Source organism: Crinia signifera, chromosome 19 (assembly GCF_055691185.1).
Source record: "Crinia signifera chromosome 19, ASM5569118v1, whole genome shotgun sequence".
NCBI classification, from domain to species: Eukaryota; Metazoa; Chordata; class Amphibia; order Anura; family Myobatrachidae; genus Crinia; species Crinia signifera.
In genome coordinates this window covers 3,289,973-3,315,883 of record NC_139226.1, presented here as the reverse complement: position 1 = coordinate 3,315,883, position 25,911 = coordinate 3,289,973, and the positions used below count along the sequence as shown (strand labels likewise).

Genomic DNA, 25,911 nt, shown 5'->3' with positions numbered 1-25,911 from the left:
TGGTAGGCTAATTGGCTTCCAAACAAAATTAACCCTAGAATGTCTGTGTGTGCGTGTACATGTGGTAGGAAATATAGATTGTAAGCTCCTCTGGGGCAGGGACTGATGTGAATGTTCAACTATACTCTAAAGCGCTGCGGAATATGTGTGCGCTATATAAGAAACTGGTAATAAATAAATACTCCTAGCCACTGGTGCCGATACCACTGCTGCCACTATCCCCAAAGCTGGTGCTGCTTCCACGGTGGGACTGGTGCCGCTGCTGGTTGAACCTTATATTTGGACTTGAAGTAAGAGTCTAGAACCGGATTCCTACATGATTAGGTGGGACCCAGGCAGTGGGGGGTCACCCAAGTGGTTCCTGTGTACTCCTGTGGACCAGTCCAACCCTAGCATTTTGACTGCATCCTCTTACACAGGGGTCCTTAAATTCTATCCCAAGTCCCCACACAGATCATGTCTTCTATATCACCTATCTGGGCACTGAGTGTGACTGTCACATTTCAGGGATCAACTGGTGACCTGGAAACCAGGAACTGTGCAGGGACCTGTGGATTGACATGAGAACTGCTGCATCTCTGATGTCTGCCATAAACTCAAACTGTACCCGGTTATTGTGTCTGAACTCGAATTATACCTGGATTATTGTGCTGCCCTAAGGCCTAAACTCGGACTGTATCTGGACTATTGTACCTGCGCTAAGGCCTGAACTCGGACTGTACCTGGACTATTGTGGCCTCCCTAAGGCCTGAACTCGGACTGTACCTGGACTATTGTGGCCTCCCTAAGGCCTGAACACGGACTGTACCTGGACTATTGTACCTGCCCTAAGGCCTAAACTCGGACTGTACCTGGAATATTGTGCCTGCCCTAAGGCCTGAACATGGACTGTACCTGGACTATTGTGCCTGCCCTAAGGCCTGAAGAGGACTGTACCTGGATTATTGTGCCTGCCCTAAAGCCTGAACATGGACTGTACCTGGACTATTGTGCCCGCCCTAAAGCCTGAACAGGGCTATTGTGCCACTACCAGCAGTGCCCAGACATCATACAGTACAGAACAAAGTATACTACATGACCAGCAGTGCCCAGGCACCGTACATCACAGGCCAAGGCGTGTACATGTCCAGCAGCGCCCAGGAACCGTACAGCATAGGCCAAGGCGTGTACATGTCCAGCAGTGCCCAGGCACCGTACATCACGGGACAAGGCGTGTACTTGTCCAGCAGCTCCCACACACCGTACATCACGGGACAAGGCGTGTACATGTCCAGCAGCGCCCAGGCACCGTACAGCACAGGCCAAGGCGTGTACATGTCCAGCAGTGGCCAGGTACCATACAGCACGGGACAAGGCGTGTACATGTCCAGCAGCGCCCACACACCGTACATCATGGGACAAGGAGTGTACATGTCCAGCAGTGCCCAGGCACCGTACATCACAGGACAAGGCGTGTACATGTCCAGCAGCACCCACACACCGTACATCACAGGACAAGGAGTGTACATGTCCAGCAGTGCCCAGGCACCGTACATCATGGGACAAGGCATGTACATGTCCAGCAGTGCCCAGGCACCGTACATCATGGGACAAGGCGTGTACATGTCCAGCAGCACTCACACACCGTACATCATGGGACAAGGCGTGTACATGTCCAGCAGCTCCCATGCACCACAGGACAAGGCGTGTACATTAGATGTGTGACACAGGTGGTTTAGCAGTGGAGATGTCAGACTTTACACCAGAATGTGAAGCTGTCCCAGGTCAGTAACGTCACTTACAGAAGGACTGGGGCGGAGAAGATGACACGCGCATCCCTTATTTAAGAGCAGAACAAGACTATGGGGGAAACAGACTTTTATTCTGCACATGTATTGTCACATTAGTCACCAAGTGCCATTAAGTCCACAACCCGAATGGAAAACACACAACCATCTGAAACTATGTTCTGCGGGAGGAAGAGAATGTATCACTGCCATCGGTCTCCTCGTTTCCCCCATTACACCCGTCACACCCTCCATAACAAAAAAGGACATGATATTTACAAACTCTGAATTAAAGTAGCATTCCTCCTGTACACCCCATCCCCATGGACGCTCCCCCCGAGCCCATGCTCCGGCCCCTGCTGCTTGGCCTGTCCTCCGTGTGTCTGGTGCAATGGCCGTCTAATCAGACTTCTCTTTCTCCTTCATGTGTAGGAAGACCACGCTGAATATGAAGAGTCCGACCATCATGGAGAAGGCGCTGGCATAGTATGGGTAGGCGGAGGGAATGAACCGCTCGTACTGTGTGTGCTGGAGCGGGCGGACCGACACCTGCAGGAACGGGGGAGGAAGACAAGGTTACAAAATAACACGTCACTCATTGTTCTAATGTTCCCCACGGGCTACATATGTACATACAAGCTCTGTGCTAAGGGAAGAGAACATATGTATATGACATGTGGGGTGTGTGTAACTATATACTGCCCCTGTGATCCCCATCTCCTCCTGTTACTGAGCTCAGTGACATTTTCTTCCAACTTTTCCTGTCCCTCCACAATTCTCCATGCTCTCCTGTGTCATCCTGAGGCTTCCTCTCCCAGCATGCTGCTTCCACCTTCTATACATCACCAGGATCAGATACTTCCCCGTCCACAATGGTAAACTATATGGATATTGACTTAATGCCTAACTACTGTAGCCTCCTCGTGCCTGACCTCTCCCTCCCCCCCCCCCCCCTTACATCCATCAATGCTACATGTGCATCAAAGCCTCCTACTCATCTCCAGAACGCCTGCTTCAGTCATCATTGATCTGGTTAGTTTTTTTTCCTACCACAACAAAGCACCAGATCCCTCATCCAGGATTGTTGCGGCCAAATTGCATGAATTGCGCTATGAATTGTTAACGCATTCACCGTAATAGTCTGACTTGGCTCCCTACGACTTTTTTCTGTTCCCTTACCTGAAAACATGGCTCACGGGAAAAAAAAAATTCAGCTCAACCGAGGAGGTCATCGCCGAGACACAAGCCTACGTGGGTCTGACCAATCATATTTTTTAGAGGGTTTAAAGCATGGGTCTTCAACCTGCGGCCCTCCAGATGTTGTGAAACTACATGTCCCAGCATGCATTGCCACATTTTTTCCTATAAGAGCATGCCAAAACCGTCAGGGCATGCTGGGACATGTAGTTCCACAACATCTGGAGGGCCACAGGTTGAAGACCTGTGGTTTAAAGAAATGGCAGGGACGTTGGGAAAAGTATTGCCGTGAAAAGATATGTTGAAAAATAAATAAAAATTGTGAAAAATTTGTCTTCATTCTTAACAAAGGTTCTTATTGATCCACCCTCGTACAGTCTGGCTGGTCTATAGAATTGCTTTGTTATTTTGCAGGTGAGAAAGTTCCTTCATTTAATATGGACCAATGCAGAGGATTAATTGTGAGGGTATCACAAGGCTGAACCTTTTCTACACCCCAGTTCTCCACATGGGTCACCATAGGAACTCACACATGGAAGCATCATGAAAGGGCACCTTTATCCCTGACCTAAGCACTCACCTGTGTGGTAGAGTAGAGGTGCGTATATCCCAGGCGGTTATAATCCACTTTGAACTGGAACACACCGTACACATCTGGGAGCTTGAACTGAACGCTGTACTTCCCACCTGTAAAAGGGACGAGGAGTTACAGCAACAGAACGAGTCAGTAGCGGCCCCCACACACTATGGCTACTATGGGCGGGGGTGGGGTGGAGACGACTCACCGTTCTTCTTCAGGAAAGTGCGGACAAACGGATCAATGCGGACAAATTCCAGTTGAATGTCATCTCCATCGTAGGGGATCCACCTGCCCTCTGACAGCTTCTCAATAACAATGCTGTATTCCTGGAGGGGAGCACAAGACACTGACTGGATGGACAGACAGACGATCGGATGGTTGCTGTACTGTGTGGTCCAGGGGCGGAACAGCACTGTGCCCCAGAGTATGATTGCACAGCTATGCTGCTCCAGCTTAGACATGGAAGTAGACCCCCACTCCGTCCTATGAGGGAGAATGCGGTCCGGATGGGGTGATCCAGCATTACTGGGCCCCAAAAACGTGGTTTCTGCAGACATAATACTAAGTGCAAGCTTCACAACTCAACCACATCGGTGTACGTCCTTACCACGAGGTCGGTGATGGTGTAAGCGGTGGGGGGTTCCGTCTCTCCTACACGGTGATGAGACACCGTCCCGACCCTCAACACGCCCTCCTCCTTAAACACCCAGCGGGACAGGGCCACAGCCAGCTCGTAGTTTCCAGTCTTGGAGAACCTGAATGGAGGAAACGTGAGAGCGCAGAGATGAGGGTTGGAGATATCCCGTATGGAATAAAACAATCTTCTATCCAATGCAATGGTCCAATAGACGCCGATACCTGGGGGAACCTGCGGCAGCTTTCTGCACAGCAGAGTTAAAGAAAGCGTCACTGAAGAAATCCAGAGAGCCGCTGAAAACCACGCGAGCGTTATTCCTGGCCTGGAGACCGGCAATCAGGAGAGTATTCTTCCCGACGGCGTGTGGATACTGAGGGATGGAAAGGGGAGGGGTTAGAGGGAGCCGGAGTATTCTCAGTATATAGGGAAACAGCCACCTGTCACCTATGCCTCATATATATAACATACATTCACGTTCCAGGCTACCCTTCTACCGGTAGGATACAGATCAGTTGTGCCCTCTAAGCATCACGTTCCCCCCATGTGATCCTTTATATAAAGCCCTCACAGGCCTAATGCAGCTGGCAGCAGCCATGCTTAATGTGAGCGGTAATAAGCAGCGGTGCCGAGAGGGGAGGAGGAGCTTTACCCCGGCCTGTTGGAGAGCCCAGTGGGATCCCGCACCTTCTTCCGGAGCCAGGCAGGGAGAAAGCTGTTGCTGCCTCTCTCCCATGCCCAGTATACACTGCTCAGTGCTGAGCTGGGGGGAGGCGGCAGCTGCATGACCCTTCTCTCCCTGTGTGGGAATGTGAGGACAACTGGGCTGTATTAGACACAGGAGACCAGAAGCCATTTCCAGTATGGCCACGTCTCCTCCCATGAGCCATGCCCCAGCTGAACGGTCATACCTGTGGTAATAAGAGAGAGAGCACCTACCTGTGTGACGGGCTTGTCAGGAAAGAAAGAGTAGGAGGTTGAGGAACCGGTGAGGATGTCGAGCACCAGAGGGTTGTCAGGATCGGCCACCATGCTGCACAGAGCAGATTGAGGATTAATAGGAGGACATTGAATATCACGGCGGTGAATAAGGTGGAACTACACTCACCCAACGCCTCTGAAGAGAATGGGGTTCAGGGTGGATCTTCCTACTATAGTCGGGGCCTTCAGGAGGTTCTCTGGGTCAGCCACAATCAGGGTGTGCTACAGGGGGAGATGGAGACTTAGCCCAGAACACCTTCTGCCGCAATGTCAGGCTAGCGGCCGCCTTCCCCTGGGATACGTACCTGGCCCGGGTCAGAGATGTCACAATTCAGGTGATCAATGACAGCAGTTTTCTCCTCGTCGAACTCAATGCCACACTCGCTGCCCAGTTCACGCAGAGGGTCTCCTGTGGAAGAAGATCCCTCGAGTCAGGAAAGGACACCAATCGCAGACTGTACCCTCTCTATGGTGAGGACATCTTCCAACTACGTTCTGACTTACCTATATCAGAGCTGGCAGCCACTAACACGCTTCCACCACCATCAATAAATGAGCTGATTGTCTCTACATTGATGTTACCGCCAAAATCTGCAAGACAGAACAAGGACCCTTAGGCAGCAGCAGAGCCCTGTGACCCAGGAGGCTGCAGATGGGAATCCGAGTACCCTTAGGCAGCAGCAGAGCCCTGTGACCCAGGAGGCTGCAGATGGGAGTCCTACAGGCAGAGATGGAATCCCTGCAGAGTACCCTTAGGCAGCAGCAGAGCCCTGTGACCCAGGAGGCTGCAGATGGGAATCCTACAGGCACAGATGGAATCCATGCAGAGTACCCTTAGGCAGCAGCAGAGCCCTGTGACCCAGGAGGCTGCAGATGGGAATCCGAGTACCCTTAGGCAGCAGCAGAGCCCTGTGACCCAGGAGGCTGCAGATGGGAATCCTACAGGCACAGATGGAATCCCTGCAGAGTACCCTTAGGCAGCAGCAGAGCCCTGTGACCCAGGAGGCTGCAGATGGGAATCCTACAGGCACAGATGGAATCCCTGCAGAGTACTTTATAACTGAATCTGATGGAAGCGACAGCATTAAATGAACATACACACTATGGACCTATCAGTGGTCAGCACAGATGGCGTAATGGTTAGCATTACTGCCTCACAGCAAAGAGCTAATGTGCTTGAGTCCCACCCTGTGTGGAGTTTGTATGTTCTCGCCATGCTGACATAGGTTTCCTACAGGTACATTCCAAACATATATTGGCAGTGACCGGGGAGGTTTGGAATAAATCCACTGATGTGATCCAAGTTCGGAGCAGCAATACATGAAGACACAAGGGAGATACAAACCCTCCACTGATGGTGAGAAGATGATCAGATTGTCGTACAGAAACTCGCCATACTTGATTAGCGACAGGCTCGGGTCATCAGCCGTCTTAAAGGAAAGGTCGAAGCCCCTATCTGGAACACACACCATAGAGTTGTGGGATCAGTGACCTAAATAAGCAGTTAGTACTCACAGACAACCTCTCTATCATACAAGAAATGATACATTCAATATAAAAAAACGAATCTTCAGGACAGAGGGCCTTGCGTTGGCCACACATCAGACTAAAAGTGCGTACACACCTACAGATTTATCTGTCCGATCTATCTGGTGGGAACAAAAACCTGGAAATGTATGGGAGCAAATGACAATCAAACAATTGTTCCCAAACAGACAGTGATCAGTCAGACAAATCGTTTCAATCGTTCTCATATAACAAATATCAAAGCATATATTTTTTTCTGTTTTCCTGCATTTGGGTGGACATTTTTGATTGTCATTTGCTCCCATACATTTCCAGGTTTTTGTTCCCACCTGATAGATTGGACAGAAATCTGTACGTACCTTAACTTTCCTCCAACTAGTTGGTTGGATGAAATAAAAACCTGGTACTGGAGGGGAGCAAATGTAATTTGTAAATAAGTCATTTGTTTCCCAAATCGGAAAATGGACAACAGATGTCACTCAGACAATGTCCTGTAGTTGGACCTATTTGATTTAAACTATTTCACAATGTTTTTGTCCATTTTCCTAGGTTTGCGAGCAAATTGCTTATTGGCATTTTCCCCCATACAGTACCAGATTTTTTTTTTTTTTTTACAATTTTTTATTGAAACACCATAAATCAGTTGACATCATTCTACCTATTATTTGAATGTAAACAAAATTAGCATGGACAATGTGGAATCAATATCGTTATTTAATATAATTATTTCAGATATACATTTCGGCGGTGATTATATTGAAGAAACTTATGTTGCGTCTATGTCCTCTCTTCGCACATGTTATGCAAACCAGTACAGCCCAGGGCTGTCTCAAAGTATGGGTTGTATCAGTGTCACTCTGTTAGACATCTAGAAGTACCGGTGGGTCCCTTGAAATAATTCTCAGCAGATACCCTTGTGTATCCTTGAGGGAGTTAAGCTGTGTACACACAGGGGCGATAGGGGCTGAAAATCGCTGGGAATAGGTTCCCTTTCATCAGCGACCATCTCTGGTCACTAATAAAAATGGAGAAACTGAGCATTATATTGCTAGCAATATATATCTCCTCTGTGTGTATGGGGTTTTATAGAGTTTTGTTCTTATTTCCAATGAGAGTATTGTTATGTAGCTCTCCCATGTGTCAAAGAGTTTCTTAGTATGTCGTTCCTTGTTCAGTTCAAACATTCAATCCACTCCATGTGGAAAACATGGAATAGCTTTTCAACAACTGCAAGGAAGGGGGGGTAGCGTCGATCCAGGTCTGCAGAATGGCCTGACGCGTAACAATCACCAAAAGTATTTTGCTCCCTCTGGTCATTCTTTGATCTTCCGGCAATATGCCGAAAATGGCCCAGTGGTCTGAGAAGGGTACATAGTAAACTAAATGGTTTTGTGTAAACTTCCGAACCTGAAGCCAGAATATTTTTATAATAGGACAACCCCAAAAGTAATGGTACAGATTCGCCTCACCGGTCTGACACCTCGGACAAGTTGCCGAGGGGGTCATCCCAGCGAGGAATTACCTACGGGGAGAAAAGTATGCTTTGTGAAAGATGTTAAGGAACATCTCCTGGTATTGGATTGCGGGTAATAACTTTGAGCGCAGCAGCGCCTTGGACAACTGTGTGCAAGTTAGATCCGGCATTATTTGGGTCCAGGCTTTCGTGCCTGTGGTAATAGTATCATGGTCTATAATCTGCCTTAGGAAATTATAGTGTATAGATATAGCCTTACGTTCGGCCACCCCAGATAAGAGCATCGCATCCAGAGTGTTCGCCCAGTCCGTCACTTCTTAGCCTGCATGTATGCCAAAGGGTGTCTGCCCAATGATGTAAAGATCTCCGATGCCTTATCATAGGACATTGAGCTCTGACGGTGGACAAACCCTCGGAACGAAGACTCCCAAATGGTTGGCCGGCTGTACCGTGCTGAAATTCTATATTGTGCAGGAAAGGTAAAGAGAGATTTATCGGCATTCAGATTTAGTCTATGTCGAAGGATGTGCCATACTCTGCGTGTCACCCGCAGCAAGGGGTTCAATCGTATCTGTTCATCCACCTCCCCATCATGTATGTGGAGGAAGCTCCCCAAACCACCGCTGACCAGGAATTCCCCTTACAGCATACACCTCTCTCCCGTGCAGCTAATCTCTTAAAAAGCGGAGTATAGAGGAATGGTTATAATGCAGGATATTGGGGAAGTTTATTCCCCCATTAAAAACTGGCTGCTGCAATTTATATAGCCCAATGCGGGGACGTTTTGAGCCCCATACAAATTTTCGAAAGTGTGAATCTAGCAAAGTAGATCTCCTTGTGTCAACAGTAATAGTAGGGCCTGGAGTAGATACAGCCATTGGGGAAAGGTCACCATCTTGATAAGGCTGGCCCTGCCTATGTAAGAGAGTTTCAAATGTTTCCACCCCTCCAGTTCCCTGGCAGTTTTCTGAATTGCCTCTAAGATATTTATTCTATATAAATCTGCGCCACGCTTCGGGAGACGTATTCCCAAATAATCGATTGAAGCCTTCTCCCATCTATTCGGGAAGCCCACACCCCAAGAGGGTGTGTGTGTACTCTAGGGTAAGAAACAGCCCTGAGGATTTTGAGGCATTAATTGTGTATCCTGAGATTTCTCCATAATCCTCCAGCCTGCTCAGTATCTCGCCCAGGGATTGTTCCGGTTTGCCTTTATATAATAGAACATCGTCCGCGAATGCTGAGAGAGTTTTAGTTCTGATTTACCTATCTTAACACCACAGTACCAGATTTTATCTAACTAGTTGGATAAAAGTTGGTCTGATTTGTGGCCAGCACTACCAACATAAGATAATCACCCTAACACACGTAATCATAAGTTCTGCCACTGCTACAGGAGGATATACTACATTATATTCCTTCTAGGAACCAGGGTGGGCGGGGCAGCGTAAGGGAGCGGACCGGGCCTGCTGACATCACTGTTGTGGGTGGTCCCTGGCCACCAACATCACAAATGGGGCCGTCACGAAAAGGGGGCAGGCCCCGCCGACACAAAGTGGGGGCAGGCCCGGCCGGCGCCTTCACGAAAAGGGGGCAGGCCTTACTCCTCCGATGGCTCTACACTGCCAGGTAAGCGCTGGGCACCGTCATCTACGGCAGCGCTGGGCTTGCCTGGCCACACTGGCGTGGTCGGAGGCAGGCTCTTTAAGCGGGCCAGGGCGCTTTTGACCTTTAAAAATCGGGCAGGGTGCAGCGCCCCCGCTAAAACAGCCTAGACGTAACACTATATATACTATACTAGACACTGGGGGATCAGCAGGGCATCTGGATTCTACCTGTACAACACACACTTCAGGGTGAGGGGCAGATTCTACCCCTATATCAGATTGTCAGCCTCAAAGTTCATTATCATGGAATTAATCTCATGCGTATCAGCGGAGGACAGCAGCAAACCCACTATATTTAACAGCTGATGTTCCCCTCCCAATATAAATGACCGGCCAGGCTGCATATAGGTATATCTGGGTCTCTCACCAGCCAGGCTGCGGAAGAAGAGCGAGTGGGTCTCCCGCAGATTGATGTTCTCCAGCAGGACCAGTGTGCGGGGAGTGGAGAGGGCCCCGGGGGCCAGTACGGCCAGGATCAGCAGCAGCGAGGAGCACAGGGGAGCAGCCATCATTCCCGGTCCTGAACGGCCACCTCCACGTCACCGGAAACGTCTACCGCTGGCCAATCACCGACAGACACCTCCTGTCAAAGCGCTACCACGTGACCAGAGCTCTGACACTGCGGCCGCCATCTTTACCCCGGGCATTTGTACCGAGCATATTCCCGTCCGGCTGTTCCGTGCCTTCCACCGGGTCACTCCCTCAGCTCATGCGCCGTAATATTACCGGCAATACATAACGGTTCTCTCCCGTGCACTGCGGGGTCGTGATAATAACCGACAGGAGCCATGGGAACAGCACTGCGAGTGCGCGTGCGTGAGACTCGTGTCGAGTCAGGTGTCAGCTGCTGAGCAATCAGAGAGAGCGCCGTGTCCGAGGCGGGAACCGTGAGGTGACCAGCGTGATGCATTATAACCCTAACCATGGTAGATGCTACATTACACCTAACCCTAACCGTGAGGTGACCAGCGTGATGCATTATAACCATACCTAACCATGGTAGATGCTACATTACACCTAACCTAACCGTGAGGTGACCAGCGTGATGCATAATAACCATACCTAACCATGGTAGATGCTACATTACACCTAACCGTGAGGTGACCAGCGTGATGCATTATAACCCTAACCATGGTAGATGCTACATTACACCTAACCTAACCGTGAGGTGACCAGCGTGATGCATAATAACCATACCTAACCATGGTAGATGCTACATTACACCTAACCGTGAGGTGACCAGCGTGATGCATTATAACCATACCTAACCATGGTAGATGCTACATTACACCTAACCGTGAGGTGACCAGCGTGATGCATAATAACCATACCTAACCATGGTAGATAGTTAGTACATTACACCTAACCGTGAGGTGATCAGCGTGATGCATTATAACCATACCTAACCATGGTAGATAGTACATTACACCTAACCGTGAGGTGACCAGCGTGATGCATTATAACCATACCTAACCATGGTAGATGCTACATTACACCTAACCCTAACCGTGAGGTGACCAGCGTGATGCATAATAACCATACCTAACCATGGTAGATGCTATATTACACCTAACCGTGAGGTGACCAGCGTGATGCATAATAACCATACCTAACCATGGTAGATGCTACATTACACCTAACCGTGAGGTGACCAGCGTGATGCATTATAACCATACCTAACCATGGTAGATGCTACATTACACCTAACCCTAACCGTGAGGTGACCAGCGTGATGCATAATAACCATACCTAACCATGGTAGATGCTACATTACACCTAACCGTGAGGTGATCAGCGTGATGCATTATAACCATACCTAACCATGGTAGATAGTACATTACACCTAACCTAACCGTGAGGTGACCAGCGTGATGCATTATAACCATACCTAACCATGGTAGATGCTACATTACACCTAACCCTAACCGTGAGGTGACCAGCGTGATGCATAATAACCATACCTAACCATGGTAGATGCTACATTACACCTAACCGTGAGGTGACCAGCGTGATGCATTATAACCATACCTAACCATGGTAGATGCTACATTACACCTAACCATGAGGTGACCAGCGTGATGCATAATAACCATACCTAACCATGGTAGATGCTACATTACACCTAACCGTGAGGTGACCAGCGTGATGCATTATAACCATACCTAACCATGGTAGATGCTACATTACACCTAACCCTAACTGTGAGGTGACCAGCGTGATGCATTATAACCATACCTAACCATGGTAGATAGTACATTACACCTAACCCTAACCGTGAGGTGACCAGCGTGATGCATTATAACCATACCTAACCATGGTAGATGCTACATTACACCTAACCGTGAGGTGACCAGCGTGATGCAGTATAACCATACCTAACCATGGTAGATGCTACATTACACCTAACCGTGAGGTGACCAGCGTGATGCATTATAACCATACCTAACCATGGTAGATGCTACATTACACCTAACTGTGATGTGACCAGCGTGATGCATTATAACCATACCTAACCATGGTAGATGCTACATTACACCTAACCTTAACCGTGAGGTGACCAGCGTGATGCATTATAACCATACCTAACCATGGTAGATAGTACATTACACCTAACCTAACCGTGAGGTGACCAGCGTGATGCATTATAACCATACCTAACCATGGTAGATGCTACATTACACCTAACCCTAACCGTGAGGTGACCAGCGTGATGCATAATAACCATACCTAACCATGGTAGATGCTACATTACACCTAACCTAACCGTGAGGTGACCAGCGTGATGCATAATAACCATACCTAACCATGGTAGATGCTACATTACACCTAACCTAACCGTGAGGTGACCAGCGTGATGCATTATAACCATACCTAACCATGGTAGATAGTACATTACACCTAACCTAACCGTGAGGTGACCAGCGTGATGCATTATAACCATACCTAACCATGGTAGATGCTACATTACACCTAACCTAACCGTGAGGTGACCAGCGTGATGCATTATAACCATACCTAACCATGGTAGATGCTACATTACACCTAACCTAACCGTGAGGTGACCAGCGTGATGCATTATAACCATACCTATCCATGGTAGATAGTACATTACACCTAACCGTGAGGTGACCAGCGTGATGCATTATAACCATACCTATCCATGGTAGATAGTACATTACACCTAACCTAACCGTGAGGTGACCAGCGTGATGCATTATAACCGTACCTAACCATGGTAGATGCTACATTACACCTAACCCTAACCGTGAGGTGACCAGCGTGATGCATTATATAACCATACCTAACCATGGTAGATGCTACATTACACCTAACCCTAACCGTGAGGTGACCAGCGTGATGCATTATAATAACCCCTAACCATGGTAGATGCTACATTACACCTAACCCTAACCGTGAGGTGACCAGCGTGATGCATTATAACCATACCTAACCATGGTAGATAGTACATTACACCTAACCTAACCGTGAGGTGACCAGTGTGATGCATAATAACCATACCTAACCATGGTAGATGCTACATTACACCTAACCGTGAGGTGACCAGCGTGATGCATTATAACCATACCTAACCATGGTAGATGCTACATTACACCTAACCGTGAGGTGACCAGCGTGATGCATTATAACCATACCTAACCATGGTAGATGCTACATTACACCTAACCCTAACCGTGAGGTGACCAGCGTGATGCATTATAAGTAACCATACCTAACCATGGTAGATGCTACATTACACCTAACCCTAACCGTGAGGTGACCAGCGTGATGCATTATAACCATACCTAACCATGGTAGATGCTACATTACACCTAACCCTAACTGTAATGTGACCAGCGTGATGCATTATAACCATACCTAACCATGGTAGATGCTACATTACACCTAACCTTAACCGTGAGGTGACCAGCGTGATGCATTATAACCATACCTAACCATGGTAGATGCTACATTACACCTAACCTTAACCGTGAGGTGAACAGCGTGATGCATTATAACCATACCTAACCATGGTAGATGCTACATTACACCTAACCCTAACCGTGATGTGACCAGCGTGATGCATAATAACCATACCTAACCATGGTAGATGCTACATTACACCTAACCCTAACTGTGAGGTGACCAGCGTGATGCATTATAACCGTACCTAACCATGGTAGATGCTACATTACACCTAACCCTAACTGTGATGTGACCAGCGTGATGCATTATAACCATACCTAACCATGGTAGATGCTACATTACACCTAACCCTAACCGTGATGTGACCAGCGTGATGCATATTAACCATACCTAACCATGGTAGATGCTACATTACACCTAACCGTGAGGTGACCAGCGTGATGCATTATAACCATACCTAACCATGGTAGATGCTACATTTCACCTAACCCTAACCGTGATGTGACCAGCATGATGCATTATAACCATACCTAACCATGGTAGATGCTACATTACACCTAACCTAACCGTGAGGTGACCAGTGTGATGCATTATAACCATACCTAACCATGGTAGATGCTACATTACACCTAACCGTGAGGTGACCAGCGTGATGCATTATAACCATACCTAACCATGGTAGATGCTACATTACACCTAACCCTAACCGTGAGGTGACCAGCGTGATGCATTATAACCATACCTAACCATGGTAGATGCTACATTACACCTAACCCTAACCACGTGGTTCTCAAACTGTAAGCGTAGGCACTCGGGGGTGCGTCAGGACACTTGCAGGGGTGCCTTGGGTTGGTGGACAGGGATCAATTTATATTATTTATGTAACAAGTAAAACCAGTGCTGGTGGCCACCGGTCATAACATATGTACAGACCTGTCCCTCAGCACATGACTGTGGTATACTGTATAAACACAATGTCCTTCATTTACTTCTTCTCCCAGAATTTCTCCATAAGAAACATTTCACATGGGGGTGCCTTGAATACATTTTGATGCTCTAGGCAGGGCCGAATTTAAGGGGGGAGGGGCAGCACAGGGGGTCAGTACCCCTGGGCCCCCTCTATCTGGGGCCCCCTGTGGTTGGCATGTATCGTCATAAATATATATAATATATATATGTTTTGTGCATGGGAGTGGGGTAGTGCTGCGGCTTCACCTATCTGCCAATGTGACAATGATTAATGGTGCTGAGCATTGGGTGTTGAGGTACACTGATTGCACAAGTGTGCAATGCATTATTGGGAGCTAAATCCCATGAGACTATGAGGTCTGAGGCTGAGAGACTTGTGCTGAGCTCTGATTGGTGGAGCTCACCACATTCTCCTGCCCATGGAGGACAGCAGCAGTGGCCTTGTCATGGGAGGGTTTTTAATCGGGCAGCGCTGAGCCTGTGAGGTCTCCTACAGAGGAAGGTGCAGAGGGACAAACACAGGCTTTTCATGTGGTGTGTGTGTGTGTGAATATATATATATATCCCCCCTCAGTTACCCATTGACAAGTTTATACTGCCTTTGCTGTGTGTTTTGACATTCTAACATTCTCCTGTGCAGTTTGTGGCCAGTAATGACAGGTGAGAGGGGGCCACCCCTGTCTAAAGTTCCCCAGGCCCCCCCGAAGGCTTAATCCAGCACTGGCTCTAGGATGCCGTGACTTAAAAAAGTATGGTTTATACCCATACCTCCCATCATGACCTCTCCAGGTTCTGCTCCTGCACTTTCCTCTTAAACTATGATTGCCATCACCTGTGGTGACACCTTTCTTATTATACCACTTTCAGACTGCAAATGCCTGGTTAAACCCGGGATTAGGACATAGGTCTGTCCCAGGAGCAACCCAGCATTTGTGGCCTGAAGGCTCCGCGTCCAACCCAAGTTATTGCCGTGTTAGTGATGTCACACGGGGGTAGGACTGAGCGGCGGTGCTGGGGAGGAGACAGCACTTGTAACTGACAGCGCTGCCTCCTCCATACTACGAATGGAACCCGGGTTGCTCGACCCCGGTTACCTGTTCATACTGCACCTCGACCCGGATCAGAGCCGTGTTCAACCCTGGGCATGGTTGAACTCCCGGGTTGCTCCATCCGGAGTGACCCTTTTCGGTGCGCACCTCAACACTGGTTGGTGACATAACGGCCCGGCAATAACCTGGGTTGAGAGTGCGGTAAGAAAGGGGTATTGGTTGACCTGTTCAAAAACAGGTGATGGCAACCATACATCATACCTCCCAACGGTCCCAATTTTTGCAGGAACATCCCATTTTTTGGGGACTTTCCTGAATCCAGCCTGGAGCCAGCAATGGCCACAGTCACCGTATAATGCAGATGTATCCAGCTAATTATTTGTTTCTGCTGACAGGAGTTTTAAAAATTTCTGCTCGCTACGTCCTGAGGTACTGAACAGAAATGGCGTCTCAGGTTCAGGCATTTTGCGCAGGTAAACTCGACACGCCTGGGCACGATCAGTGGAATGGAACAATGGGCACCACAATAATCGCATACAGCCCTGTCTACAATAGACCACTGACCCCCCCCCCCATGGGACAACGTGTAATCCGGCACTGGAGAACATGTAACATGTGGAAAGCAGTTACGCACACGCAGGCGTTCTGTCAGTCTTTTCTCAATATTTTCAATGGATAGCATGAAATCGTGGAAAAATGATTGACCCATGAATAGATGGACTTGGGCGTTTCAGGTTTTTTGGTGTCAGTTTGTAGATTTGAGCACGTGGACTCCAATTAGTGCAGTGCTTGGCTAGTCCATCACGTAGATGGAAAAGTGTGAAACACAATCTTCGACCTCTCATGTGTGACCATGTGACCTTTGCTATTTACAATTTATTGCACAACCAACCTACATTTCAGATCCCTTCCAGTGCTACCTGCAGATCACCTTCCTCCCAGAGGCACCGCTGGCCCCTGCATCTCCTTTTATCTGTTGGTACCGTCACATTTGCCTCCATCTCGCAGACCGCTGTCCCCTCTCACTCGACACTGCTGTATTCCGCACCTTCACTCTCTCTCCTTGCAGGGTGCACGTGGCAGTGTGTGGGCTGTGTATGTGGGAATGGGTGTCGTGTACGTGAGCCCAGGATACTGCCTATGCTTAGGGTTTCTGTACGCGATCATTGCCCTTATACCACAGGACTCTTCGTTATTTGCCCACATGGTGATTTATTGTGTGTACGGACATAGATTGCTCATAAACTCGTATCACCCATTGTGGTTCCAAGTCCTGCAGGCTCGCAGAGGACATATTGGGGCAGCTTTGTGCAGTTAGTAGCAGCAATGTGTAACTGGTGCCCAGTAGTTACTGGAAGTGGTTGTCCGGAGCACCAGTGTGCACATGAGCACCACGCGTTCCAGGCAGTGATATTTCTCACGCGGTTCTCCGTCCGCTGGCTCCTTGGGTTCCTAACCAATGTCTTGTGGGTGACCCATTCCTAAGAAACAGAGATTTTGGGAACCATTGTTTAATTGTCTTTAACAAGGGCTCAGCGTGGCTCAGTATTTGCTCTTCTTCCGTCTGGTTTTGGCAGATGGGACAGGGATCTCCAGGGACTCCAGTCTAAATGGGCGAGGTAAAGGCCCCTCGGTGGACTGCAGTGGGGACACAGAGTTGGCACTGGCACTAAGGATGGCGGTAGCGTTGCTGATGGGAGCAGTGTACACTGGGGAAGTGCTGTGCAGAGCTGCAGTTAGGAGAGACACAAGTTAGAGGCACTTCCGCTTCTTAATATGGAGAACTCGTATTATTAATAAAACTGAGATCATTAATGGCGATTTTCCGGAATTTACACATACGCATTGTGCCAAAATGCGGCAGCAGTCTAATTCTGGGTACACACCAAAACGATTTGGGCACAATCCCATCAATCTGGATCCAATTCAGACCGATTGGGTCAAAATCGTTTGTTGGATCCGAATTAGATCCGATTCCGATCCTACCTGCTGCAGGTAGGATCTGTAGAAGATCCATTCATCTGAATACAGATGGGATTGGATCGGATGCAAATCGGATTGCACGATTTGCATCCAATTTGCATATGATTTGCATCCAATCCAAATCGTTTTGGTGTGTACCCAGCATAAGGCGCGATCGAAAATCAGATCAGTACTTTATGTGCCAAATTGGAACGGACAGACAGAAACAGCGTGCTTATAATATTACCTGTACCTTATCAGGTTACTATATATCATACATAGCGAGTGGTAGTCCAGCAGCTGTGGGACTATACGTCTCAGCATGCTCTGCATATGCGATAACTGTAGCAGGGAATGCTGGGACATGTAGTACCACACTGTACTGGATTATACAGACGCGGGGTTTGGACGGTCCGCACTCACCGAGGCTCTTCATTGGATCCGCACTGAGAATTTGGCTGGCTCGCTTGGACTTGAAGTAATTGCTTGCGAGGTTTTCACTGTCGCTCTTGGTGAGCATTGCCTTGTATCGGTCTTCTCCCTGACAGCAGTGGCGGAAGTTATTACATGTACACTGCACACTGGCTACACATGTGCTGGATCACGCACTACACACTGGCTACACATGTGCTGGATCACGCTAGATGCAGGAACGCAGTGTCACTAGCCTTGTATCGGTCTTCTCCCTGACAGCAGTGGCGGAAGTTATTACATGTACACTACACACTGGCTACACATGTGCTGGATCACGCTAGATGCAGGAACGCAGTGTCACTAGCCTTGTATCGGTCTTCTCCCTGACAGCAGTGGCGGAAGTTATTACATGTACACTACACACTGGCTACACATGTGCTGGATCACGCTAGATGCAGGAACGCAGTGTCACTAGCCTTGTATCGGTCTTCTCCCTGACAGCAGTGGCGGAAGTTATTACATGTACACTACACACTGGCTACACATGTGCTGGATCACGCTAGATGCAGGAACGCAGTGTCACTAGCTTTGTATCGGTCTTCTCCCTGACAGCAGTGGCGGAAGTTATTACATGTACACTGCACACTGGCTACACATGTGCTGGATCACGCTAGATGCAGGAAATGCAGTCTCACTAGCCTTGTATGAGGTGCACACAGTACACTGCCACTGTAGTATTGCTGACTGTCATACACCCTGCCCGCGCTTCAGCAGTAACAGCCAGATATATAGGTCTACATTCCCTCTCCCATCGTATGTCTCTGGCCCCCTGCAGCGCAGCATGGTCTCATTTCTGTGTCACATACAGCTTAGAACAGGAGACATAGAGGCAGATAACACAGACCCCACCATGCACATACCAGCCTGTGCTCTCCATTCTCTGCTGATGGCATCTTCTTTGCACTTGCTGATGGAAGACCTGGAGCTACAACGATGGGAGGAAAAACAATTATGTACTGGAGATCATAAAGGGCTGGATTCATGTTTGTAAGGGAAGGGGAAAAAAGCAAACAGCTAGACAACACCATTCTGCACTGCAGGGGGGCGGATGTAGCATGCAGCAAGGTGCATGTATCACAGTCACTGCAGGGTGGCCACAAGAAGCCTGATAATCTCACTGCAGAGCAGGATCACTACTACAATGTCACCTGTGGGAAGACTGGTCCTCTGTGTGACAAGTTCCGGGATCCTCCAGCTGCCGCCATCCTCATCCCATAAAGCCTCTTTCCTGATCCTGTCCAGGTTGTAGTAATTACAATCTCTGCGGATGAGAGGCTGAACCTGATCCAGAATCTGCTGGAAAAGGAGGAGATCTCTTTCCTGCCGGCGGATGGTGACCAAGTAGTCATCTCTATCCCGTTCAAATTCCGAATGTAGATCCTCGATTTCAACCTCTGCGGCTTTCAGCTGAAATGCAGAACGTATGCGGCAGGTGACATGAGTATAAATAAATTGCAAAATATGGATGGAATACAAAACCCATTGGGGAATGTATGAAACTGGTGCACACAGGAATGTCTGGCCATGTAGAACAAGCCTGAGACTACCAGGTATACAAAGCTCGGCCATATCTAGTGTCGAGTATACAAACTGCGCCTTGCAGAGTTCAGCGAGGTGGGGCACGCCTGGCGCAGAGAAGAGCGAGGTGGGGTGCGCCTGGCGCAGAGTTCAGCGAGGTGGGGCGCGCCTGGCGCAGAGAAGAGCGAGGTGGGGTGCGCCTGGCGCAGAGTTCAGCGAGGTGGGGCGCGCCTGGCGCAGAGTTCAGCAAAGGTGGGGTGCGCCTGGCGTAGAGTACAGCGAGGTGGGGCGCGCCTGGCGTAGAGTACGGGAGTCGGGTGTGAGGGACGGGAGTTGGGGTGTGAGTGACGGGAGTCGGGGTGTGAGTAACGGGAGTCGGTAGCAGGCCAGATATGCCTGAATTCATCACAGCCACCTAGTAAGCCCTGGGCTACGCGGCGGCTGTGATGACTGGCGGCCACTGTAATCATCATACGATGGTGAGCGGCTTGTGACGGGATGTGGACATATACACTCGGGTGCAGGCGGATGAGCAGCCGTACACATCCATTTGCAAGGCGGGATTCTACTGGAGCGGGACAGAGGACTAACCGAATGCTTGACGTACGAGCATGGAGTGAATCAGGCCCTATATTCCTAATGAGGACTAGTTGGTGGCAGTATCAGCCGTGCCCTCACGTTATGCTGAATATAGTTGCACAGTTTCCTGTGGTAAGTTCCGTATGTCAGCCATAAGGCAGCAGCAGGACACTGGCCGGTGGCTGTGATATGTAATGATGGGATAATGACCTTTTTCTGCATCTTCTCCAGGTGCTTGCTCTTGGCCTGCAGCTCCTCCTGGATGGAGTCGTACACGTTCAGCAGGACCCGGTCACCGCTCTCCTCATCTATGTTGGTCAGTGCAGCGATCAGATCTTTCTTGCGCTCGTCCGCGTACTTCTTCCTGCGCTTCTGCTTCTCCCTTAGGTCCTTGTTTCTAGCCTGTTCCCCGCCAACCACCTGCTGCTCCAGAACCTGCAGCCTGAAACAGCGGTGATCCCGTTATTCAGATGCTCTGTGACAGGGACATGCAACCTGATAAACATCGGGGCCACCCTGAGCGGGACCCGAGATGTCCAAAGTGCCGCACATTACTCAGAATCACCATAATACGAGAAACACTGAATAACTGTAGGGCAAAGAACACATAAGGCGCCATTTAGCACAAGCGTTCTAAGCTATGAACAAGCAATTATGACAAGAAGTCCGGTTGCAAGTGAAGACTCGGGGGTCCACAGGCGGCCCCGGGGTCACATGTTGTGCAGTGCAGCACATGCAGAGCCCCACAGCTATTTATACCCAGACAAACACATTTAGGCTGATGTAGTTATCGGTGAGTCCGCACTGATGATCACATAGCATGGTCACTCACCTGGCCAGTACTTGTTGTGGGCTGACAGAAGCCGTGGCCTCCTCCGGTGGGATCAGTGCGGCTGTGGTGGTGTCTCTGCTCACACTGCCCTGGTGCATGGCCACCTGTGACTGCTCCGTCTCTTGCTGGAAAGGAGAGTGGAGCACTAAAGTGTCACTAGTCACAGACCCGTGATATCACACACGACACGCTACTTGTGATGTGACACACGACACATTATATTGGAGTCCTGCGAGTCATCAGACAGGAGACGCCAGTCGCACGTTTGTCATACCTGGATTCCTGACACGTCTGCCGAGCTCCCAGGCCTTGTTATTACACCATTCACAATGACACCTGTCAGCAAGCAGATCATACTAATGTCACATGACTGTATCATACACAGTACACTATGCAGAGGCAGGTTAGGAAACAGAAGTCGCATCTGTCACCTGATCTCTTCCTCAGGTCCTCCTCCATGGTGGCCAGTTGTTGGTCGTACGAGCTGCGCAGATTGCTGATGTCGTCCTCCAGACGCGCTCGTGACTTCTGCTCAGCCTCGTATTCCGCTTTCAGCCGGGCAAATCTCTCCTCGTACTCCTGTGGGGGCGCACAGGTCAGTGATGACTATTACATACAAGGGGACATGCATCTATCACATAGCAGCAGGAAGACAAGGAGCAGCGTGCTGGGCAGGTTCCTGTCCCAGTTACCATGTCCTTGGTGTGACATTGTGTCAATGGTAAGTCCTACATGTCATCCCCAGCGCATACAGAGAGGGAAGGGAACCCTTCCACCTGACCAAGGGTCCGTTTTGCAACACCATATTCTGCTGGCTGGTTTTACTTGGCAATTTAAATGAAGGCAAAGCCATGTTGGCTTGGCAAATATACCCCACAGGCCAGGATTTACAGCCTGTGTGATTGGCCGTGTTATATACCGCAGGCAGAATGTAACTGGTAACCCCTGCACCTACTGTATTATACGAGGTGCATGGACTGTGAGGATTCCCCTTTACCTGTCTGATCAGCTGTTTCTCAGCCTCCACATCATGTCCGTTCTGGTCTGGTTGGGGCGGCGTCACCAACAACTTCTGCGGTGCTGAAACAAGAACGACAGCTCATACCATTGGCTTTATATGATGTTATTGTTATCCTTCCACTTTGGACACTATAAACCTGCTGTCAGAGGAAGGGACATTTGCTTATCTTAGATCTACACGTATGAAGACGCAGCAATGACACAATTAGCGTCTGCAAACGTGTAGATATCTCTGAATCAGGCCCGCAACCTGTCTCAACGTCCCTAGCAGGCAGACAGACACGAGCTTCGTCAGCGACTGCAGAACGCGCCATGTGACAACGTACCAGGAAGTTCTTTGATGTCAGACTGATCAGTTAGCATGGCTTTTAATTTTCGGATCTCCTCCTGGTACTCCCTCAGCAGGGCGTCCTTGGGATCCTCGTTGATGCGTGGCTTGTTCTTGATGTTTTTGGCCCTGTTAGCATAGCGCAGGGTGCTGAGGGTCTCGTCGTAATTGTTGTCAGCGGGCGATAAACACGCCACCATCAGGGTCTTTGTGTTGCCTCCCAGCGAGTCCTGGAGCAGGCGGGTCAGCTTGGAGTCCCTGTAGGGAATATGTCTGGCCTTCCCGTCCACTAGCGCAGAGATAACATTGCCCAGGGCGGAGAGGGACAAGTTGATTTTGGTGGCTTCTTTGAGACGATCTCCTGTGGCGCCAGTTTTGGACTGTCTCTCGCTACCGGCGAGATCTACCAGATTGAGCTTCCCGGCTCGGAGATGATCCTCGCCATTCTCATCTGCCAAGAGACAAGTCATATGTAAGGTTAAGTAATGTCAGCTCCTCCCTCAGTCACACAGACGGCGTACATACAGTACCTGTCGTGCAGATTTCTATGTTGATTATAAATATGGAGTGCGAGCGAGAGGAGTCTTTATTCATCAGCGTGTAACCTACGGAGCGGTTTCTCCAGCCGGTGTCCATGATCTTCTCGCACTCTGCCACGCTGTGCACGGTGTGTAGTGACAGAGCCTTCACATACACTCCCTTATCCGGGTGCTCCTTCAGCTGGGAACAGAGAAAGTCTGTAATAAAAGATCTCCAGCTTCCCATCACCAGGGTCTGCAGGCTGGAGTACAAGGTGACAGAAACAAGCCATCACACAGTCAGGGTGGGCGGATCTGCACCCTGGCAGTCAGGGTGGGCTTACTTATCTGCGGACATGAGGAAGGAGTGCACTGGCCAGTCAGGGTGGGCTTACTTATCTGCAGACATGAGGAAGGAGTGTTCTGGTCAGTCAGGGTGGGCTTACTTATCTGCGGACATGAGGAAGGAGTGCCCTGGCCAGTCAGGGTGGGCTTACTTATCTGCGGACATGAGGAAGGAGTGCCCTGGCCAGTCAGGGTGGGCTAACTTATCTGCGGACATGAGGAAGGAGTGCCCTGGCCAGTCAGGGTGGGCTAACTTATCTGCGGACATGAGGAAGGAGTGCCCTGGCCAGTCAGGGTGGGCTTATTATCTGCAGACATGAGGATGGAGTGTCCTGGCCAGTCAGGGTGGGCTTACTTATCTGCAGACATGAGGAAGGAGTGCCCTGGCCAGTCAGGGTGGGCTTACTTATCTGCAGACATGAGGAAGGCGTGCCCTGGCCAGTCAGGGTGGGCTAACTTATCTGCGGACATGAGGAAGGAGTGCCCTGGCCAGTCAGGATGGGCTAACTTATCTGCGGACATGAGGAAGGAGTGCCCTGGCCAGTCAGGGTGGGCTTACTTATCTGCAGACATGAGGAAGGCGTGCCCTGGCCAGTCAGGGTGGGCTAACTTATCTGCGGACATGAGGAAGGAGTGCCCTGGCCAGTCAGGATGGGCTTACTTATCTGCGGACATGAGGATGGAGTGTCCTGGCCAGTCAGGGTGGGCTTACTTATCTGCGGACATGAGGAAGGAGTGCCCTGGCCAGTCAGGATGAGCTTACTTATCTGCGGACATGAGGAAGGAGTGCCCTGGCCAGTCAGGGTGGGCTTACTTATCTGCGAACATGAGGAAGGCGTGGTCTGGCCAGTCAGGGTGGGCTTACTTATCTGCAGACATGAAGGAGTGACCTGGCCAGTTAGGGTGGGCTTAGGGCTGTTTCACACAGTACGGTTCCTGCCGCACGGTGAAATCCCGTACGGTCAGGGAGCCGCGCCGCACTCAGAATTTTATAATGGCAGGGATGGCCACAGCCCGGCAGCCGTCCCTTCCAGTGGGGGGATCCGGCTGCAGCCGTGCGGCCGGGCCGTGGCCGTCCCGTGTGAATGGACACAATAGTGTCCATTCACAACTGCTGAGTGCGGCACGGCTCCCTGGCCGTACGGGATTTCACCGTGCGGCAGGAACCGTACTGTGTGAAACAGCCCTTACTTATCTGCAGACATGAGGAAGGAGTGTCCTGGCCAGTCATGGTGAGCTTACTTATCTGCGGACATGAGGAAGGAGTGTTCTGGTCAGTCAGGGGGGGCTTACTTATCTGCGGACATGAGGATTGAGTGTCCTGGCCAGTCAGGGTGGGCTTACTTATCTGCGGACATGAGGAAGGAGTGTTCTGGTCAGTCAGGGTGGGCTTACTTATCTGCGGACATGAGGATGGAGTGTCCTGGCCAGTCAGGGTGGGCTTACTTATCTGCAGACATGAGGAAGGAGTGCCCTGGCCAGTCAGGGTGGGCTTAATTATCTGCAGACATGAGGAAGGAGTGCCCTGGCCAATCAGGGTGGGCTTACTTATCTGCGGACATGAGGATGGAGTGTCCTGGCCAGTCAGGGTGGGCTTACTTATCTGCGGACATCAGGAAGGAGTGTCCTGGCCAGTCAGGGTGGGCTTACTTATCTGCAGACATGAGGAAGGCGTGTTCTGGCCAGTCAGGATGGGCTTACTTATCTGCGGACATGAGGAAGGAGTGTTCTGGTCAGTCAGGGTGGGCTTACTTATCTGCAGACATGAGGACGGAGTTCTCTGGCCAGTCAGGGTGGGCTTACTTATCTGCAGACATGAGGAAGGAGTGCACTGGCCAGTCAGGGTGGGCTTACTTATCTGCGGACATGAGGAAGGAGTGTTCTGGCCAGTCAGGGTGGGCTTACTTATCTGCGGACATGAGGAAGGAGTGTTCTGGCCAGTCAGGGTGGGCTAACTTATCTGCGGACATGAGGAAGGAGTGCCCTGGCCAGTCAGGGTGGGCTTACTTATCTGCGGACATGAGGAAGGCGTGCCCTGGCCAGTCAGGGTGGGCTAACTTATCTGCGGACATGAGGAAGGAGTGCCCTGGCCAGTCAGGATGGGCTTACTTATCTGCGGACATGAGGATGGAGTGTCCTGGCCAGTCAGGGTGGGCTTACTTATCTGCGGACATGAGGAAGGAGTGCCCTGGCCAGTCAGGATGAGCTTACTTATCTGCGGACATGAGGAAGGAGTGCCCTGGCCAGTCAGGATGAGCTTACTTCTCTGCAGACATGAGGAAGGAGTGTCCTGGCCAGTCAGGGTGGGCTTACTTATCTGCAGACATGAGGAAGGAGTGTTCTGGTCAGTCAGGATGGGCTAACTTATCTGCGGACATGAGGAAGGAGTGCACTGGCCAGTCAGGGTGGGCTTACTTATCTGCAGACATGAGGAAGGCGTGCCCTGGCCAGTCAGGGTGGGCTAACTTATCTGCGGACATGAGGAAGGAGTGCCCTGGCCAGTCAGGGTGGGCTTACTTATCTGCGGACATGAGGAAGGAGTGTTCTGGCCAGTCAGGGTGGGCTTA

The 25,911-nt window shown here is 49.9% G+C and overlaps 2 protein-coding genes across 4 annotated transcripts; both read right to left on the bottom strand.

Annotated features, from left to right (window-relative positions):
* Positions 1 to 1,840: 1,840 nt before the first annotated feature.
* DDOST (dolichyl-diphosphooligosaccharide--protein glycosyltransferase non-catalytic subunit) lies at positions 1,841 to 10,494 on the bottom strand. Its single transcript, XM_083161809.1, has 11 exons — positions 10,194 to 10,494; positions 6,504 to 6,614; positions 5,663 to 5,749; positions 5,464 to 5,567; positions 5,286 to 5,380; positions 5,117 to 5,210; positions 4,402 to 4,550; positions 4,151 to 4,298; positions 3,749 to 3,869; positions 3,544 to 3,650; positions 1,841 to 2,315 (listed from the first exon to the last, which is right to left on the bottom strand). The coding sequence occupies exons 1-11, from the start codon at positions 10,336 to 10,338 to the stop codon at positions 2,166 to 2,168; spliced, it is 1,311 nt and encodes a 436-aa protein (XP_083017935.1). The 5' UTR covers positions 10,339 to 10,494; the 3' UTR covers positions 1,841 to 2,165.
* A 5,982-nt stretch (positions 10,495 to 16,476) lies between these two features.
* On the bottom strand, positions 16,477 to 23,261 carry KIF17 (kinesin family member 17). 3 transcript variants are annotated; one of them, XM_083161806.1, is made up of 11 exons: positions 23,012 to 23,261; positions 22,480 to 22,932; positions 22,131 to 22,213; positions 21,565 to 21,712; positions 21,408 to 21,469; positions 21,134 to 21,258; positions 20,512 to 20,743; positions 19,353 to 19,611; positions 19,065 to 19,129; positions 18,154 to 18,271; positions 16,477 to 17,498 (listed from the first exon to the last, which is right to left on the bottom strand). In XM_083161806.1, exons 1-11 carry the CDS (start codon positions 23,244 to 23,246, stop codon positions 17,311 to 17,313), a joined length of 1,968 nt encoding a protein of 655 aa, XP_083017932.1. In that variant the 5' UTR covers positions 23,247 to 23,261; the 3' UTR covers positions 16,477 to 17,310. The 3 variants fall into 3 exon arrangements, with proteins under 3 accessions (XP_083017932.1, XP_083017933.1, XP_083017934.1); XM_083161807.1 differs by lacking the exons at positions 16,477 to 17,498; positions 18,154 to 18,271 and adding an exon at positions 18,343 to 18,638; XM_083161808.1 differs by lacking the exons at positions 16,477 to 17,498; positions 18,154 to 18,271 and adding an exon at positions 18,684 to 18,749.
* Between the last annotated feature and the right edge of the window lie 2,650 nt (positions 23,262 to 25,911).